General features: G+C 47.7%; 2 protein-coding genes across 4 annotated transcripts in view; both read left to right on the top strand.

Annotated features, from left to right (window-relative positions):
- The first annotated feature begins 218 nt into the window (after window positions 1-218).
- Window positions 219-6,536, top strand: LOC133535874 (antigen peptide transporter 2-like). Its single transcript, XM_061875891.1, has 11 exons — window positions 219-1,113; window positions 1,174-1,288; window positions 3,195-3,325; window positions 3,385-3,590; window positions 3,643-3,840; window positions 3,900-4,028; window positions 4,081-4,272; window positions 4,344-4,517; window positions 5,886-6,027; window positions 6,092-6,228; window positions 6,287-6,536. The coding sequence occupies exons 1-11, from the start codon at window positions 633-635 to the stop codon at window positions 6,494-6,496; spliced, it is 2,115 nt and encodes a 704-aa protein (XP_061731875.1). The 5' UTR covers window positions 219-632; the 3' UTR covers window positions 6,497-6,536.
- A 3,926-nt stretch (window positions 6,537-10,462) lies between these two features.
- LOC133535870 (medium-chain acyl-CoA ligase ACSF2, mitochondrial-like) overlaps window positions 10,463-20,884 on the top strand; it is a 55,720-nt gene continuing 45,298 nt past the window's right edge. For all 3 annotated transcript variants that reach the window (XM_061875884.1, XM_061875882.1, XM_061875883.1), the window contains exon 1: window positions 10,463-10,591. In XM_061875884.1, coding sequence (XP_061731868.1) covers window positions 10,515-10,591 — 77 coding nt within the window. In that variant the 5' untranslated portion in view covers window positions 10,463-10,514. The remainder of the gene's footprint in view (window positions 10,592-20,884) is intronic.

Below are 20,884 nucleotides of genomic sequence, written 5' to 3'. Positions count from 1 at the left end.
ACGCATGTAGTGGGCAGCAGCGCCGCCAGCAGGTCTCATAAGAACATCTTTTAAATAACATCTTTTAAAGCACATCTTTTTCATCTCAATAAACTCCTACATTTTGTCATTCCTGGTAAGTTTATTACACTATTCGTATTTTACCCCAAATAAAAAATTCTGTCGCTGCCTGATTTATTGAGACGCCCGATCCGACTGCGCATGCGCTCAAAGTCAGCAACTTCCGTTTCCTAGTTTTTTAAACTACAAAAACATTTGATTCGATTTTTCTAATCATCGACTACTCATCACCTCAAATCATGAAACATGTTTTGTATAATATTCCACCTCGAAGCCGCCCTATCTCTGCACACGCGTGTCGTGAACTTTGAAGAAGCGGGAAAGATGACGTTTCCTGCGACTTCAAAGGTCAAAGGACAGCAACAACTAAGTGCGGGTGAAAGTGAAAGTAAAAGGAGGAAGAAGACGTCTGGCTGTGAGTGGCTCGAGTTCGACGTGGAATAGTTGATTGACTGAAACGCGTATTAGTAGATTGCACAGTACAGTACATATTCTGTACAATTGACCACTAAATGCTAACACCCCAATAAGTTTTTCAACTTGTTGAAGTCGGGGTCCACCTTCATCAATTCATGGTGACGTCATCCATGATGACGTCACTGCACGGCGTCCTGCTCCTGCTGCTGGACTCACTGCTCACCGCCACCTTCTGGACAGTGCTGCTTGTGCTGGGGGGGCCCGGCTGCGGCGCGGTGGCTCAGTGGAGCCTGGCGGGGCTGAAGGCTGTGACCTTGGTCTGGCTCGCCTGCGCACTGGCTGATGGAAGACGGCGGGCGACGCTATGCCGGCTGGCGGCGCACCTCTGCCTGCTGACCCCCCTGCTGGACTCCCTGAGTCCTGACCTGACCCCTGACCCGGGCACCTGGCTGCTGGGGGCGGCGTGCTCGGCGCTGAGCTGCGTGGTTTGGGAGGCGGGGCTGAGTGGTGGGCGGAGCGGACAGAAAAAGGAAGACCAGGATGCTGGTCGCCTGCTGGCCAGGGTCTTGCAGCACGTCAAAGCGGACTTCCTCTTCCTGTCCTCAGCCTTCGTCTTCCTCATCCTGGCTGTGGGCTGTGAGTGCAAGTCACATGACTGTGGACTCCTTCCTGCTGACCACTTCCTGTTTGCTGCAGGTGACACTGCCATCCCGTTGTACCAGGGCAAGGTGATGGACATCCTGACAGCTCCACAGCTGGACTCCCACTTCTTGTCCGCCGTGGCACTGCTGGTCTTCTTCTCTCTCGGAAGGTACCGCACATCAGGTCTTTACCAGGGACAGGCACTCACGCCGCGTCCTACTTGCACCCTACTAGTCCTATTAGCATCTTACTAGCCCCTTACTAGTCCTATTAGCATCTTACTAGCCCCCTACTAGTCCTATTAGCATCTTACTAGTCCCCTACTAGTCCTATTAGCATCTTACTAGCCCCCTACTAGTCCTATTAGCATCTTACTAGTCCCCTACTAGTCCTATTAGCATCTTACTAGCCCCCTACTAGTCCTATTAGCATCCTACTAGTCCTACTTGCACCTTACTAGTCCTATTAGCATCTTACTAGCCCCTTACTAGTCCTATTAGCATCTTACTAGCCCCCTACTAGTCCTATTAGCATCTTACTAGCCCCTTACTAGTCCTATTAGCATCTTACTAGCCCCCTACTAGTCCTATTAGCATCTTACTAGTCCCCTACTAGTCCTATTAGCATCTTACTAGCCCCCTACTAGTCCTATTAGCATCTTACTAGCCCCCTACTAGTCCTATTAGCATCTTACTAGCCCCTTACTAGTCCTATTAGCATCTTACTAGCCCCCTACTAGTCCTATTAGCATCTTATCAACATCCTACCATTCCTATTAGCATCCTACTAGTCCTACTTGCACCTTACTAGTCCTATTAGCATCTTACTAGCCCCTTACTAGTCCTATTAGCATCTTTTTAGCCCCCTACTAGTCCTATTAGCATCTTACCAGCACCCTACTAGTCCTATTAGCATCTTACTAGCCCCCTACTAGTCCTATTAGCATCTTACTAGCCCCTTACTAGTCCTATTAGCATCTTACTAGCCCCCTACTAGTCCTATTAGCATCTTACTAGCCCCTTACTAGTCCTATTAGCATCTTACTAGCCCCTTACTAGTCCTATTAGCATCTTACTAGTCCCCTACTAGTCCTATTAGCATCTTATCAACATCCTACCATTCCTATTAGCATCCTACTAGTCCTACTTGCACCTTACTAGTCCTATTAGCATCTTACTAGTCCTACTAGCATCCTACCAGTCCTATTAGCATCCTACTAGTCCTATTAGCATCCTACTAGTTCTATTAGCATCTTACTAGTCCTACTAGCATCTTACTAGTCCTACTAGCATCCTACCATTCCTATTAGCATCCTACTAGTCCTACTAGCATCCTACAAGTCCTATTAGCATCCTACTAGTATCCTACTAGTCGTATTACCATTCTACTAGTCCTATTAGCATCCAACTTGTCATATTAGCATCCTACTAGTCCTATTAGCATCCAACTAGTCATATTGGCATCCTACTAGTCCTATTAGCATCCAACTAGTCATATTGGCATCCTACTAGTCCTATTAGCATCCTACTAATCCTATTAGCATCTTGCTAGTCCTATTAGCATCTTACTAGTCCTGCCAGCATCCTATTAGTCCTACTAGCATCCTACTAGTCCTATTAGCATCCTACTAGTCCTATTAACATCTTACCAGTCCTACTAGTCCTATTAGCATCCTACAAGTCCTATTAGCATCCTACTAGTATCCAACTAGTCGTATTACCATCCTACTACTCCTATTAGCGTCCAACTTGTCATATTAGCATCCTACTAGTCCTGCTAGCATCCTACTAGTCCTATTAGCATCCTACTAGTCCTGCTAGCATCCTACTAGTCCTATTAGCATCCTACTAGTCCTGCTAGCATCCTACTAGTCCTGCTAGCATCCTACTAGTCCTATTAGCATCCTACTAGTCCTATTAGCATCCTACTAGTCCTGCTAGCATCCTACTAGTCCTGCTAGCATCCTACTAGTCCTGCCAGCATCCTACTAGTCCTATTATACCATGCTAGTGGCCAGACCAGCATGGGATTAGCGTCCATCTAGCGAGCTGCAGCGGTGTTGGTGTGTGTTGCAGCTGCGTGCTGACGGGCCTGCGAGCGGGCGTGTTCATGTGCTCGCACGCACGCCTCAACAAGAGACTCAAGCTGCTGCTCTTCGGGACGCTGCTGAGGCAGGAAGTGCACTTCTTCCAGGACAACAACGCAGGTGAGGCGCCACAGACAGGTCACCCGGCCGCGAGCGACGGCTGACGTGTCACGTGACAGGTGACCTCTCCTCCCGCCTGCACTCGGACGTCAACAAGATGGGCCTGACGGTGGCGCTCAACACCAACGCCGTGCTGCGCAGCACGGCGAAGACGGCGCTGATGTTGGCGCTGATGTGGCGTCTGTCATGGCGTCTCACGGCGCTGGCGTGCATCGAGATCCCCCTGATGGCGGCGCTGCAGAAACGCCAGATTGCCTGCGCCAAGGTGAGTAGGACAGGAAGTAGAGGCAGTTTCTGGCGCTCACGATGACCTCTAGGAGCTGACGGAGCGGAAGCAGGACTGCTTGGCCGCGGTGGAGGCGCTGGCCAGTCAGTCGCTGGGCAGGATTAGAACGGTGCGCAGCTTCAACGGCGAGCGTGACGAAACGAGGCGGCACCGGGAGGCGCTGCACGAGCTGCATGGCGTCCGGAGACAGGCCGCGGTCTACAACGCCGTCTTCGTCTTCGTAAGGCGGGTAAGTGTGGCCACGCCCCCCAGCGTGTTGGACCCCAGTAAGGTGTGGCGTGCTTGCAGCTGGGGAGTCTGGCCATCAAGACGGCGATGCTCGTGCACGCTCGCACGCTGATCGCCGGCGGCCACCTGAGCATCGGGAGTCTGCTCTCCTTCCTCCTCTTCCGGAAGCCCATGTCCCACAACCTCAAGGTGAGCCTCGCCGCCCTGGCCCCGCCCTCTCTGAGCACCGCCGACCTTGCAGGAGATCTTGTTCTGCTGCGGGGACACGCTGTCCACGGTGGGCGTCATCGCCAAAGTCTTCAGCTACCTGGACAGGACGCCGCCAGGCCGGGAGGAGGGCCCCCTGGCCCCCGAGCGTCTGCGGGGGAGCCTGCTCTTCCAGGACGTCACCTTCAGGTACCCGTCCAGGGCTCAGGACCAACCGGCGCTGAAGGTAAAGCCTCGCCACTGGCCTGCCCGCCACTCCCGCCGGCGTGGACGTCAGCTGAGCGCCTTTGTGCTCAGGCGCTGTCCATGGAGCTGCAGGCGGGGCAGGTGACGGCGCTCGTGGGTCCGTCCGGCAGCGGCAAGACCACCTGCCTCAGCCTCTTGAAGAGGTTCTACGAGCCCCAGTGCGGTCGCATCCTGCTGGACGGACAGCCGCTGCAGCGCTACCGCCGCCGCTACCTCCATCAAAAGGTGCCACATGACACGCCCACATGAAGGAGGTTGCCTTCCAGAACATTCTATTATCCTACTCGTCATATTCCCACCCTACTAGTCATGTTAGCGTCCTATTAGCATCCTGCTAGTCATGTTAGCATCATATTAGCATCCTTCTAGGTGTATTAGCATTCTACTTATCATGTTAGCATCATATTAGCACACTACTTATCATGTTAGCATTCTACAAGTCATGTTAGCATCATATTAGCATCCTACTTATCATGTTAGCCTTCTACAAGTCATGTTAGCATCATATTAGCATCCCTCTAGTCCTATTAGCATTCTACTTATCATGTTAGCAACATATTAGCATCCTACTAGTCATGTTAGCATCATATTAGCATCCTACTTATCATGTTAGCATTCTTCAAGTCATGTTAGCATCATATTAGCATCCTACTTATGTTAGCATTCTACAAGTCATGTTAGCATCATATTAGCATCCTACTTATGTTAGCATTCTACAAGTAATGTTAGCAACATATTAGCATCCTACTAGTCATGTTAGCATCATATTAGCATCCTTCTAGTCCTATTAGCATTCTACTTACCATGTTAGCATTCTACTAGTCATGTTAGCAACATATTAGCATCCTACTAGTCATGTTAGCATCATATTAGCATCCTACTTATCATGTTAGCATTCTTCAAGTCATGTTAGCATCATATTAGCATCCTACTTATGTTAGCATTCTACAAGTCACGTTAGCATCATATTAGCATCCTACTTATCATGTTAGCATTCTACAAGTCATGTTAGCATCATATTAGCATCCTACTTATCATGTTAGCATCATATTAGCATCCTTCTAGTCGTATTAGCATTCTACTTATCATGTTAGCATTCTACTAGTCATGTTAGCATCATATTAGCACCCTACTTATCATGTTAGCATTCTACAAGTCATGTTAGCATCATATTAGCATCCTACTTATCATGTTAGCGTTCTACAAGTCATGTTAGCATCATATTAGCATCCTTCTAGTCGTATTAGCACCCTACTTATCATGTTAGCATCCTACTTAGCATGTTAGCATTCTACTAGTCATGTTAGCCTTCTGTTAGCATCCTACTGGTTGTATTAGCATCATACTTGCCATATTAGCATTGTCCTAGTCATGTCAATAATTTATCACAACATTGATTTTGATTCATGATTATATTATATTTAATTATTTAATGTGAGACTTAAATATGGCAATAATTCATCACAACATACCAGTTCTAAAGATTAAAAAACAGCCTGCATGGCAGCTTGGTGTTGGAGACCTGTGCGGACCCACAAGTGTGTGTGTGTGTGTGTGTGTGTGTGTGTGTGTGTGTGTGTGTGTGTCCCACAGGTGGTTCTGGTGGAGCAGAGTCCAGTTCTGCTGTGCGGCTCAGTCAGGTCCAACGTGGAGTACGGCACGACCTGCGACCCCCGACAGGTGCGAGAGGTGGCCATCAAGGTGGGAGCGTGTGACCTCCTGGACAGCGAGGCAGGTACGTGGCCCTACGTGGCCCTGCGACCTTTGACCCCCAAAGACACCCTGTTCCACGCCCACAGATGTGGGCGAAGGAGGCCGGCGTCTGTCCGAGAGCGAGAAGCAGCGCGTGGTCGTGATGCGGGCGCTGGTCCGAGACCCGCCGGTCATCCTCCTGGACGAGGCCACCAGCCAGCTGGACGGCCAGGCGCAGGAGGCGGTGAGTGGGTCACATGACTTGGTCTGGGTCACGCCTGCTGACCACCACCTGGCCTCAGGTCTTGCGGGAGGTTCTGCGCAGCGGGCGCACGGTCCTGATGGTGGCGCACCGGCTGAGCAGCGCCGAGAGGGCGGACCGCATCGTCTTCATGGAGGACGGCGCCGTGGTGGAGGAGGGCACGCACCTGCAGCTCATGGCCAGGAGGGGGCGCTACCATCGCCTGAGGGAGGAGCTCTTCTCTGACCTACTTCCTGTCCAGGACTCCTGACCACTGGGACTTCCTGTCTGCCAATAAAGCTCCAAAGTATCGTTGGTGTCTGTCCGATTACATCATGCTGCAGGCCGCAGACACGCCCCTTAAAGACACAGACACTTACAGACACGCCCCTTAAAGACACAGACACTTACAGACACGCCCCTTAAAGACACAGACACTTATGGACACGCCCCTTAAAGACATAGACACTTACAGACACGCCCCTTAAAGACATAGACACTTACAGACACGCCCCTTAAAGACATAGACACAGACACGCCCCTTAAAGACACAGACACTTACAGACACGCCCCTTAAAGACACAGACACTTATGGACACGCCCCTTAAAGACATAGACACTTATGGACACGCCCCTTAAAGACACAGACACTTATGGACACGCCCCTTAAAGACATAGACACTTATGGACACGCCCCTTAAAGACATAGACACTTACAGACACGCCCCTTAAAGACATAGACACTTACAGACACGCCCCTTAAAGACATAGACACTTATGGACACGCCCCTTAAAGACACAGACACTTACAGACACGCCCCTTAAAGACACAGACACTTACAGACACGCCCCTTAAAGACATAGACACTTACAGACACGCCCCTTAAAGACACAGACACTTACAGACACGCCCCTTAAAGACATAGACACTTATGGACACGCCCCTTAAAGACATAGACACTTACAGACACGCCCCTTAAAGACACAGACACTTACAGACACGCCCCTTAAAGACACAGACACTTACGGGCACGCCCCTTAAAGACACAGACACTTACGGGCACGCCCCTTAAAGACATAGACACTTATGGACACGCCCCTTAAAGACATAGACACAGACACGCCCCTTAAAGACATAGACACTTACAGACACGCCCCTTAAAGACACAGACACTTACAGACACGCCCCTTAAAGACATAGACACTTACAGACACGCCCCTTAAAGACATAGACACTTACAGACACGCCCCTTAAAGACACAGACACTTACAGACACGCCCCTTAAAGACATAGACACTTACAGACACGCCCCTTAAAGACATAGACACTTACAGACACGCCCCTTAAAGACATAGACACTGTGAGAGAGGAGGTTGTGTGTCAGTGTGAGAGAGGAGGTTGTGTGTCAGTGTGAGAGAGGAGGTTGTGTGTCAGTGTGAGAGAGGAGGTTGTGTGTCAGTGTCAGAGGAGGTTGTGTGTCAGTGTGAGAGAGGAGGTTGTGTGTCAGTGTGAGAGAGGAGGTTGTGTGTCAGTGTGAGAGAGGAGGTTGTGTGTCAGTGTCAGAGGAGGTTGTGTGTCAGTGTGAGAGAGGAGGTTGTGTGTCAGTGTGAGAGAGGAGGTTGTGTGTCAGTGTGAGAGAGGAGGTTGTGTGTCAGTGTGAGAGAGGAGGTTGTGTGTCAGTGTGAGAGAGGAGGTTGTGTGTCAGTGTGAGAGAGGAGGTTGTGTGTCAGTGTCAAAGAGGAGGTTGTGTGTCAGTGTGAGAGAGGAGGTTGTGTGTTTGTGTCAGAGGAGGTTGTGTGTCAGTGTGAGAGAGGAGGTTGTGTGTCAGTGTGAGAGAGGAGGTTGTGTGTCAGTGTGAGAGAGGAGGTTGTGTGTCAGTGTGAGAGAGGAGGTTGTGTGTCAGTGTGAGAGAGGAGGTTGTGTGTCAGTGTGAGAGAGGAGGTTGTGCGTCAGTGTCAGAGGAGGTTGTGTGTCCTTGCATCACCAAACTACTGAGGTGATTATTGTGATGATGACATGACACGACACCTGGGGATAGGCCCCTCCCACCTCCAAAGAAATGCACCTGGGATAGGCCCCTCCCACCTCCAAAGACATGCACCTGGGGATAGGCCCCTCCCACCTCCAAAGAAATGCACTTGGGATAGGCCCCTCCCACCTCCAAAGACATGCACCTGGGGATAGGCCCCTCCCACCTCCAAAGACATGCACCTGGGGATAGGCCCCTCCCACCTCCAAAGACATGCACCTGGGGATAGGCCCCTCCCACCTCCAAAGACATGCACCTGGGGATAGGCCCCTCCCACCTCCAAAGACATGCACTAGCGGATAGGCCCCTCCCACCTCCAAAGACATGCACCTGGGGATAGGCCCCTCCCACCTCCAAAGACATGCACTAGTGGATAGGCCCCACCCACCTCCAAAGATATGCACCTTGGGATAGGCTCCTCCCACCTCCAAAGACATGCACCTGGGGATAGGCCCCTCCCACCTCCAAAGACATGCACCTGGGGATAGGCCCCTCCCACCTCCAAAGAAATGCACCTGGGATAGGCCCCTCCCACCTCCAATGAAATGCACCTGGGGATAGGCCCCTCCCACCTCCAAAGACATGCACCTGGGGATAGGCCCCTCCCACCTCCAAAGCAACACTAAATTCTCCCTAGTGTGTGAATGTTGTCTATTTGTTTTGGCTTCGTGATGAGGCGGTGACTTGTCCCGGGTGTAAGCTGCCTTCCTTGTCTGGGTGTATGTAGCAATGTAGTCAGGGGTTACGTATCTTGTTATTAGGATCATATTTCTACAAGATGTAATCAGTAAGTATTATTATAAGTCATCTTGTTAGTAAATGTTCCTCACCACATTTGCATCATAAAGGTGGTAGCAAACATGGCGCCCGGAGGAGGCGGCCAGGTAGTCCACCATCTTGTTAGTAAATGTTCCTCACCACATTTGTATCTGTCATTATTATCTTGCATCATAAAGGTGGTAGCAAACATGGCGCCCGGAGGAGGCGGCCAGGCAGTCCACCATCTTGTTAGTAAATGTTCCTCACATTTGTATCTGTCATTATTATCTTGCATCATAAAGGTGGTAGCAAACATGGCGCCCGGAGGAGGCGGCCAGGTAGTCCACCATCTTGTTAGTAAATGTTCCTCACCACATTTGTATCTGTCATTATTATCTTGCATCATAAAGGTGGTAGCAAACATGGCGCCCGGAGGAGGCGGCCAGGTAGTCCACCATCTTGTTAGTAAATGTTCCTCACCACATTTGTATCTGTCATTATTATCTTGCATCATAAAGGTGGTAGCAAACATGGCGCCCGGAGGAGGCGGCCAGGCAGTCCACCATCTTGTTAGTAAATGTTCCTCACATTTGTATCTGTCATTATTATCTTGCATCATAAAGGTGGTAGCAAACATGGCGCCCGGAGGAGGCGGCCAGGCAGTCCACCATCTTGTTAGTAAATGTTCCTCACCACATTTGTATCTGTCATTATTATCTTGCATCATAAAGGTGGTAGCAAACATGGCGCCCGGAGGAGGCGGCCAGGTAGTCCACCATCTTGTTAGTAAATGTTCCTCACCACATTTGTATCTGTCATTATTATCTTGCATCATAAAGGTGGTAGCAAACATGGCGCCCGGAGGAGGCGGCCAGGTAGTCCACCATCTTGTTAGTAAATGTTCCTCACCACATTTGTATCTGTCATTATTATCTTGCATCATAAAGGTGGTAGCAAACATGGCGCCCGGAGGAGGCGGCCAGGTAGTCCACCATCTTGTTAGTAAATGTTCCTCACCACATTTGTATCTGTCATTATTATCTTGCATCATAAAGGTGGTAGCAAACATGGCGCCCGGAGGAGGCGGCCAGGTAGTCCACCATCTTGTTAGTAAATGTTCCTCACCACATTTGTATCTGTCATTATTATCTTGCATCATAAAGGTGGTAGCAAACATGGCGCCCGGAGGAGGCGGCCAGGTAGTCCACCATCTTGTTAGTAAATGTTCCTCACCACATTTGTATCTGTCATTATTATCTTGCATCATAAAGGTGGTAGCAAACATGGCGCCCGGAGGAGGCGGCCAGGTAGTCCACCATCTTGTTAGTAAATGTTCCTCACCACATTTGTATCTGTCATTATTATCTTGCATCATAAAGGTGGTAGCAAACATGGCGCCCGGAGGAGGCGGCCAGGCAGTCCACCAGCGCCCCCCGCAGGCCGTCACGTGTCCTGCAGCAGCCACCTTGGAAGAGGTAGTGTTGATGTCCGACGTCAGACATGTCTGCTCTCCGTCTTCTTCTTCTTCTTCGCGCCAACTCCGCACGTCCTGCTCTTCTTGCTGCCACGGCCCATCGGTAAGAAAGTGACATCTTCCTTAACCATCTTTGCATGCGCGCCACCGGGACCCTCAAGTCTTCCCGCTCCTGTAGTTTGTAGAGTCCGCTCCTCAGGGACGGAGCCGGTACGCGCGCCTCACGATTTGGCGCCATAAGAACGTTATTTAACGTGACGTCACGTGATCCCCGCCGCTTTGTAGCGCCACACTGGACCGATATCAACCGATTTTTGGAATGATTGATTGATACTTGTATTATTAGATTGCACAGTACAGTACATATTATGTACAATTGACCACTAAATGGTAACACCCCAATAAGTTGTTGAAGTCGGGGTCCACCTTCATCAATTCATGGTCACGTCGATACAAGTCGATCACATTCTTCACCTCAACTCATTTCACTAAGACAACTTCATACATGTCCACCCAGCACTTTGCCAACACACACACACACACACACACACACACACACACACACACACACACACACACACACACACACACACACATGAACACACAATTACACACACACACACACACACATGAACACACAATTACACACACACATGAACACACACACACACACATGAACACACACACACACACACACATGAACACACAATTACACACACACGCACACTCACACGCACACACACACACATGAACGCACACACACACACGCACACACACACACACACATGAACACACAATTACACACACACATGAACACACACGCACACACACACACACACACACATGAACACACAATTACACACACACACACACACACACACAATTACACACACACACACACACATTGTTGGCTCCTGAAAGAGCAATTAAACAGGTTCTTCAGTATGTGTGACACACCTTTAGTGTATTTTGAAGGTGTAATTATTTCCCATCCTTGTTTTATGTAGAGCTTCAGTCCTTCAACAGTCCGGGGTCTCCACTGTCCTATTTTCTTTTAACAACACTCAATAAACGTTTGGGAAGTGAGGAAACTAATTGTTGAAGCTTTGAAAGTGGAATTCTTTCCCATTCTTGTTTTATGTAGAGCTTCAGTCCTTCAACAGTCCGGGGTCTCCACTGTCCTATTTTACGCTTCATAATGCACCACACATTTTCCATGGGAGACAGGTCTGGACTGCAGGCGGGCCAGGAAAGTACCCACAATATTTTTTTACGAAGCCACACTGTTGTAACACGTGCTGAATGTGGCTTGGCATTGTCTTGCTGAAATAAGCAGGGGCGTCAATGATAACATTGCTTGGATGACAACATATGTTGTTCCAAAAGCTGTATGTACCTTTCAGCATTAATGGTGCCTTCACAGATGTGTAAGTTACCCATGCCTTGGGCACTAATACACCCCCATACCATCACACATGTGTAAGTTACCCATGTCTTGTTCACTAATACACCCCCATACCATCACACATGTGTAAGTTACCCATGTCTTGTTCACTAATACACCCCCATACCATCACACATGTGTAAGTTACCCATGCCTTGGGCACTAATACACCCCCATACCATCACACATGTGTAAGTTACCCATGCCTTGGGCACTAATACACCCCCATACCATCACACATGTGTAAGTTACCCATGCCTTGGGCACTAATACACCCCCATACCATCACACATGTGTAAGTTACCCATGCCTTGTTCACTAATACACCCCCATACCATCACACATGTGTAAGTTACCCATGTCTTGTTCACTAATACACCCCCATACCATCACACATGTGTAAGTTACCCATGTCTTGTTCACTAATACACCCCCATACCATCACACATGTGTAAGTTACCCATGTCTTGTTCACTAATACACCCCCATACCATCACACATGTGTAAGTTACCCATGTCTTGTTCACTAATACACCCCCATACCATCACACATGTGTAAGTTACCCATGCCTTGTTCACTAATACACCCCCATACCATCACACATGTGTAAGTTACCCATGTCTTGTTCACTAATACACCCCCATACCATCACACATGTGTAAGTTACCCATGCCTTGTTCACTAATACACCCCCATACCATCACACATGTGTAAGTTACCCATGTCTTGTTCACTAATACACCCCCATACCATCACACATGTGTAAGTTACCCATGCCTTGGGCACTAATACACCCCCATACCATCACACATGTGTAAGTTACCCATGTCTTGTTCACTAATACACCCCCATACCATCACACATGTGTAAGTTACCCATGTCTTGTTCATTAATACACCCCCATACCATCACACATGTGTAAGTTAGTCATGTCTTGTTCACTAATACACCCCCATACCATCACACATGTGTAAGTTACCCATGTCTTGTTCACTAATACACCCCCATACCATCACACATGTGTAAGTTACCCATGTCTTGTTCACTAATACACCCCCATACCATCACACATGTGTAAGTTACCCATGCCTTGGGCACTAATACACCCCCATACCATCACACATGTGTAAGTTACCCATGTCTTGTTCACTAATACACCCCCATACCATCACACATGTGTAAGTTACCCATGTCTTGGGCACTAATACACCCCCATACCATCACACATGTGTAAGTTACCCATGTCTTGTTCACTAATACACCCCCATACCATCACACATGTGTAAGTTACCCATGTCTTGTTCACTAATACACCCCCATACCATCACACATGTGTAAGTTACCCATGTCTTGTTCACTAATACACCCCCATACCATCACACATGTGTAAGTTACCCATGTCTTGTTCACTAATACACCCCCATACCATCACACATGTGTAAGTTACCCATGTCTTGTTCACTAATACACCCCCATACCATCACACATGTGTAAGTTAGTCATGTCTTGTTCACTAATACACCCCCATACCATCACACATGTGTAAGTTACCCATGTCTTGTTCACTAATACACCCCCATACCATCACACATGTGTAAGTTACCCATGTCTTGTTCACTAATACACCCCCATACCATCACACATGTGTAAGTTACCCATGCCTTGTTCACTAATACACCCCCATACCATCACACATGTGTAAGTTACCCATGTCTTGTTCACTAATACACCCCCATACCATCACACATGTGTAAGTTACCCATGCCTTGTTCACTAATACACCCCCATACCATCACACATGTGTAAGTTACCCATGTCTTGTTCACTAATACACCCCCATACCATCACACATGTGTAAGTTACCCATGCCTTGGGCACTAATACACCCCCATACCATCACACATGTGTAAGTTACCCATGTCTTGTTCACTAATACACCCCCATACCATCACACATGTGTAAGTTACCCATGTCTTGTTCATTAATACACCCCCATACCATCACACATGTGTAAGTTAGTCCATGTCTTGTTCACTAATACACCCCCATACCATCACACATGTGTAAGTTACCCATGTCTTGTTCACTAATACACCCCCATACCATCACACATGTGTAAGTTACCCATGCCTTGGGCACTAATACACCCCCATACCATCACACATGTGTAAGTTACCCATGTCTTGTTCACTAATACACCCCCATACCATCACACATGTGTAAGTTACCCATGTCTTGTTCACTAATACACCCCCATACCATCACACATGTGTAAGTTACCCATGCCTTGGGCACTAATACACCCCCATACCATCACACATGTGTAAGTTACCCATGTCTTGTTCACTAATACACCCCCATACCATCACACATGTGTAAGTTACCCATGTCTTGGGCACTAATACACCCCCATACCATCACACATGTGTAAGTTACCCATGTCTTGTTCACTAATACACCCCCATACCATCACACATGTGTAAGTTACCCATGTCTTGTTCACTAATACACCCCCATACCATCACACATGTGTAAGTTACCCATGTCTTGTTCACTAATACACCCCCATACCATCACACATGTGTAAGTTACCCATGCCTTGGGCACTAATACACCCCCATACCATCACACATGTGTAAGTTACCCATGTCTTGTTCACTAATACACCCCCATACCATCACACATGTGTAAGTTACCCATGTCTTGGGCACTAATACACCCCCATACCATCACACATGTGTAAGTTACCCATGTCTTGTTCACTAATACACCCCCATACCATCACACATGTGTAAGTTACCCATGTCTTGTTCACTAATACACCCCCATACCATCACACATGTGTAAGTTACCCATGCCTTGTTCACTAATACACCCCCATACCATCACACATGTGTAAGTTACCCATGCCTTGTTCACTAATACACCCCCATACCATCACACATGTGTAAGTTACCCATGTCTTGTTCACTAATACACCCCCATACCATCACAGATGTGTAAGTTACCCATGTCTTGTTCACTAATACACCCCCATACCATCACACATGTGTAAGTTACCCATGCCTTGTTCACTAATACACCCCCATACCATCACACATGTGTAAGTTACCCATGTCTTGTTCACTAATACACCCCCATACCATCACACATGTGTAAGTTACCCATGCCTTGGGCACTAATACACCCCCATACCATCACACATGTGTAAGTTACCCATGTCTTGGGCACTAATACACCCCCATACCATCACACATGTGTAAGTTACCCATGTCTTGTTCACTAATACACCCCCATACCATCACACATGTGTAAGTTACCCATGTCTTGTTCACTAATACACCCCCATACCATCACACATGTGTAAGTTAGTCATGTCTTGTTCACTAATACACCCCCATACCATCACACATGTGTAAGTTACCCATGTCTTGTTCACTAATACACCCCCATACCATCACACATGTGTAAGTTACCCATGTCTTGTTCACTAATACACCCCCATACCATCACACATGTGTAAGTTACCCATGCCTTGTTCACTAATACACCCCCATACCATCACACATGTGTAAGTTACCCATGTCTTGTTCACTAATACACCCCCATACCATCACACATGTGTAAGTTACCCATGCCTTGTTCACTAATACACCCCCATACCATCACACATGTGTAAGTTACCCATGTCTTGTTCACTAATACACCCCCATACCATCACACATGTGTAAGTTACCCATGCCTTGGGCACTAATACACCCCCATACCATCACACATGTGTAAGTTACCCATGTCTTGTTCACTAATACACCCCCATACCATCACACATGTGTAAGTTACCCATGTCTTGTTCATTAATACACCCCCATACCATCACACATGTGTAAGTTAGTCATGTCTTGTTCACTAATACACCCCCATACCATCACACATGTGTAAGTTACCCATGTCTTGTTCACTAATACACCCCCATACCATCACACATGTGTAAGTTACCCATGCCTTGGGCACTAATACACCCCCATACCATCACACATGTGTAAGTTACCCATGTCTTGTTCACTAATACACCCCCATACCATCACACATGTGTAAGTTACCCATGTCTTGTTCACTAATACACCCCCATACCATCACACATGTGTAAGTTACCCATGCCTTGGGCACTAATACACCCCCATACCATCACACATGTGTAAGTTACCCATGTCTTGTTCACTAATACACCCCCATACCATCACACATGTGTAAGTTACCCATGTCTTGGGCACTAATACACCCCCATACCATCACACATGTGTAAGTTACCCATGTCTTGTTCACTAATACACCCCCATACCATCACACATGTGTAAGTTACCCATGTCTTGTTCACTAATACACCCCCATACCATCACACATGTGTAAGTTACCCATGTCTTGTTCACTAATACACCCCCATACCATCACACATGTGTAAGTTACCCATGCCTTGGGCACTAATACACCCCCATACCATCACACATGTGTAAGTTACCCATGTCTTGTTCACTAATACACCCCCATACCATCACACATGTGTAAGTTACCCATGTCTTGGGCACTAATACACCCCCATACCATCACACATGTGTAAGTTACCCATGTCTTGTTCACTAATACACCCCCATACCATCACACATGTGTAAGTTACCCATGTCTTGTTCACTAATACACCCCCATACCATCACACATGTGTAAGTTACCCATGCCTTGTTCACTAATACACCCCCATACCATCACACATGTGTAAGTTACCCATGCCTTGTTCACTAATACACCCCCATACCATCACACATGTGTAAGTTACCCATGTCTTGTTCACTAATACACCCCCATACCATCACAGATGTGTAAGTTACCCATGTCTTGTTCACTAATACACCCCCATACCATCACACATGTGTAAGTTACCCATGCCTTGTTCACTAATACACCCCCATACCATCACACATGTGTAAGTTACCCATGTCTTGTTCACTAATACACCCCCATACCATCACACATGTGTAAGTTACCCATGCCTTGGGCACTAATACACCCCCATACCATCACACATGTGTAAGTTACCCATGTCTTGGGCACTAATACACCCCCATACCATCACACATGTGTAAGTTACCCATGCCTTGGGCACTAATACACCCCCATACCATCACACATGTGTAAGTTACCCATGCCTTGGGCACTAATACACCCCCATACCATCACACATGTGTAAGTTACCCATGTCTTGTTCACTAATACACCCCCATACCATCACAGATGTGTAAGTTACCCATGTCTTGGGCACTAATACACCCCCATACCATCACACATGTGTAAGTTACCCATGCCTTGGGCACTAATGCACCCCCATACCATCACAGATGTGTAAGTTACCCATGTCTTGGGCACTAATACACCCCCATACCATCACACATGTGTAAGTTACCCATGTCTTGTTCACTAATACACCCCCATACCATCACACATGTGTAAGTTACCCATGTCTTGGGCACTAATACACCCCCATACCATCACACATGTGTAAGTTACCCATGTCTTGTTCACTAATACACCCCCATACCATCACACATGTGTAAGTTACCCATGTCTTGGGCACTAATACACCCCCATACCATCACACATGTGTAAGTTACCCATGCCTTGGGCACTAATGCACCCCCATACCATCACAGATGTGTAAGTTACCCATGTCTTGGGCACTAATACACCCCCATACCATCACACATGTGTAAGTTACCCATGTCTTGTTCACTAATACACCCCCATACCATCACACATGTGTAAGTTACCCATGTCTTGTTCACTAATACACCCCCATACCATCACACATGTGTAAGTTACCCATGCCTTGGGCACTAATACACCCCCATACCATCACACATGTGTAAGTTACCCATGCCTTGGGCACTAATACACCCCCATACCATCACACATGTGTAAGTTACCCATGCCTTGGGCACTAATACACCCCCATACCATCACACATGTGTAAGTTACCCATGTCTTGTTCACTAATACACCCCCATACCATCACACATGTGTAAGTTACCCATGCCTTGGGCACTAATACACCCCCATACCATCACACATGTGTAAGTTACCCATGTCTTGTTCACTAATACACCCCCATACCATCACACATGTGTAAGTTACCCATGCCTTGGGCACTAATACACCCCCATACCATCACACATGTGTAAGTTACCCATGTCTTGGGCACTAATACACCCCCATACCATCACACATGTGTAAGTTACCCATGCCTTGGGCACTAATACACCCCCATACCATCACACATGCTGGCTTTTACACTTTGCGTCGATAACAGTCTGGATGGTTCACTTCCCCTTTGGTCCGAATGACACGATGTTGAATATTTCCAAAAACAATTTGAAATGTGGACTCGTCAGACCACAGAACACTTTTCCACTTTGCATCAGTCCATCTTAGATGATCTTGGGCCCAGAGAAGCCGGCAGCGTTTCTGGATGTTGTTGATAAATGGCTTTCACTTTGAGTAGTAGAGCTTTAACTTGTACTTACAGATGTAGCGACAAACTGTAGTTACTGACAGTGGTTTTATGAAGTGTTCATGAGCCCATGTGGTGATATCCTTTAGAGATTGATGTTGGTTTTTGATACAGTGCCGTCTGAGGGATGGAAGGTCACGGTCATTCAGTGTTGGTTTCCGGCCATGCTGCTTACGTGGAGTGATTTCTCCAGATTCTCTGAACCTTTTGATGATATTATGGAGCGTAGATGTTGAAATCCCTAAATTTCTTGCAATGTCACTTTGAGAAAGGTTGTTCTTAAACTGTTTGACTATTTGCTCACACAGTTGTGGACAAAGGGGTGTACCTCGCCCCATCCTTTCTGGTGAAAGACTGAGCATTTCATGGAAGCTCTTTTTATAGCCAATCATGGCACCCACCTGTTCCCAATTAGCCTGCACACCTGTGGGATGTTCCAAATAAGTGTTTGATGAGCATTCCTCAACTTTATCAGTTTTTTTTGCCACCTTTCCCAACTTTTTTGTCACGTGTTGCTGGCATCAAATTCTAAAGTTAATGATTATTTGCAAAAAAAATAAAGTTTATGAGTTTGAAGATGAAATATGTTGTCTTTGTAGCATATTCAACTGAATATGGCTTGAAAAGGATTTGCAAATCATTGTATTCTCTTTATATTTACATCTAACACCATTTCCCAAGTCATGTGGAAACAGGGTTTGTACATAAAAAAAGGTCTCCTTCTCGCCCTGGTGGGGTGATATCTGTGTGGTCCTCAAGCTGGGATCCTGTACCAGAGGCCTGGGTGTTTGAGGGTTCTGCACAGTATCTTGGCTGTTCCTAGGACTGCACTCTTCTGGACTGAGGCTTCAGATGTTGTTCCTGGGTTCTGTTGGAGCCATTCTCCCAGTTTGGGGGTTACTGCTCCAAGGGCCCCCACTACCACGGGGACCACGCTTGCCTTGACCTTCCACATCTGTTCCAGCTGCTCTTTCAACCCTTGGTACTTTTCAAGTTCTTCGTGTTCCTTCTTCCTGATGTTGGCATCAGCTGTGATTGCCAAATCTATCACCACCAAACTTTTTAGCTCCTTTTCCAAAACTACTACTATTGGTTAGCCAGAAGCTGTCTGTCAGTCTGGAAGCTGAAGTCCCACAGAACCTTGGCCCTTTTCTTCTCAGCCACCTTCTGTGGTCTGGCCCTTTGGGATTTGGGTACTTCTATTCCATACTGGTTGCAGATGTTCCTGTCTACTATCCTCGCCACTTGGTGGTGCTTCTCCATGTCCGCTGATCCAGCTAGCATTTACTGCCTGCTACTATGTGCGGGACTGTTTCTGCACAGTCTGCATCTTGGGTCTGATCTACTCTGCTAGATACTGTGCTGCCATGATGAGGGCCTCTGCACAGTCTGCATCTTGGGTCTGATCCACTCTGCTAGATACTGTGCTGCCATGATGAGGGCCTCTGTACTGTCTGCATCTTGGGTCTGATCTACTCTGCTAGATACTGTGCTGCCATGATGAGGGCCTCTGCACAGTCTGCATCTTGGGTCTGATCCACTCTGCTAGATACTGTGCTGCCATGATGAGTGACTCTGCACTGTCTGCATCTTGGGTCTGATCCACTCTGCTAGATACTGTGCTGCCATGATGAGGGCCTCTGCACTGTCTGCATCTTGGGTCTGATCTACTCTGGTAGATACTGTGCTGCCATGATGAGGGCCTCTGCACAGTCTGCATCTTGGGTCTGATCTACTCTGGTAGATACTGTGCTGCCATGATGAGGGCCTCTGCACTGTCTGCATCTTGGGTCTGATCTACTCTGCTAGATACTGTGCTGCCATGATGAGGGCCTCTGCACAGTCTGCATCTTGGGTCTGATCTACTCTGGTAGATACTGTGCTGCCATGATGAGGGCCTCTGCACTGTCTGCATCTTGGGTCTGATCCACTCTGCTAGATACTGTGCTGCCATGATGAGTGCCTCTGCACAGTCTGCATCTTGGGTCTGATCTACTCTGCTAGATACTGTGCTGCCATGATGAGTGCCTCTGCACAGTCTGCATCTTGGGTCTGATCTACTCTGCTAGATACTGTGCTGCCATGATGAGGGCCTCTGCACAGTCTGCATCTTGGGTCTGATCCACTCTGCTAGATACTGTGCTGCCATGATGAGTGCCTCTGTACTGTCTGCATCTTGGGTCTGATCTACTCTGGTAGATACTGTGCTGCCATGATGAGGGCCTCTGCACTGTCTGCATCTTGGGTCTGATCTACTCTGCTAGATACTGTGCTGCCATGATGAGGGCCTCTGCACTGTCTGCATCTTGGGTCTGATCTACTCTGCTAGATACTGTGCTGCCATGATGAGTGCCTCTGCACTGTCTGCATCTTGGGTCTGATCTACTCTGCTAGA

Source organism: Nerophis ophidion, linkage group LG17, assembly GCF_033978795.1.
Source record: "Nerophis ophidion isolate RoL-2023_Sa linkage group LG17, RoL_Noph_v1.0, whole genome shotgun sequence".
NCBI classification, from domain to species: Eukaryota; Metazoa; Chordata; class Actinopteri; order Syngnathiformes; family Syngnathidae; genus Nerophis; species Nerophis ophidion.
Note: the sequence above shows the minus strand (reverse complement) of the source record. Positions and strands in the feature narration are given on the sequence as shown.

Excerpts from the sequence above, each read along its gene's own strand:
- LOC133535874 (XM_061875891.1), top strand. The coding sequence starts at position 633 with ATGGTGACGTCATCCATGATGACGTCACTGCACGGCGTCCTGCTCCTG. Across the intron at positions 1,114-1,173 it reads CCTCATCCTGGCTGTGGGCT|GTGACACTGCCATCCCGTTG; the intron begins GTGAGTGCAAGT and ends TGTTTGCTGCAG. Across the intron at positions 4,518-5,885 it reads GCCGCTACCTCCATCAAAAG|GTGGTTCTGGTGGAGCAGAG; the intron begins GTGCCACATGAC and ends TGTGTCCCACAG.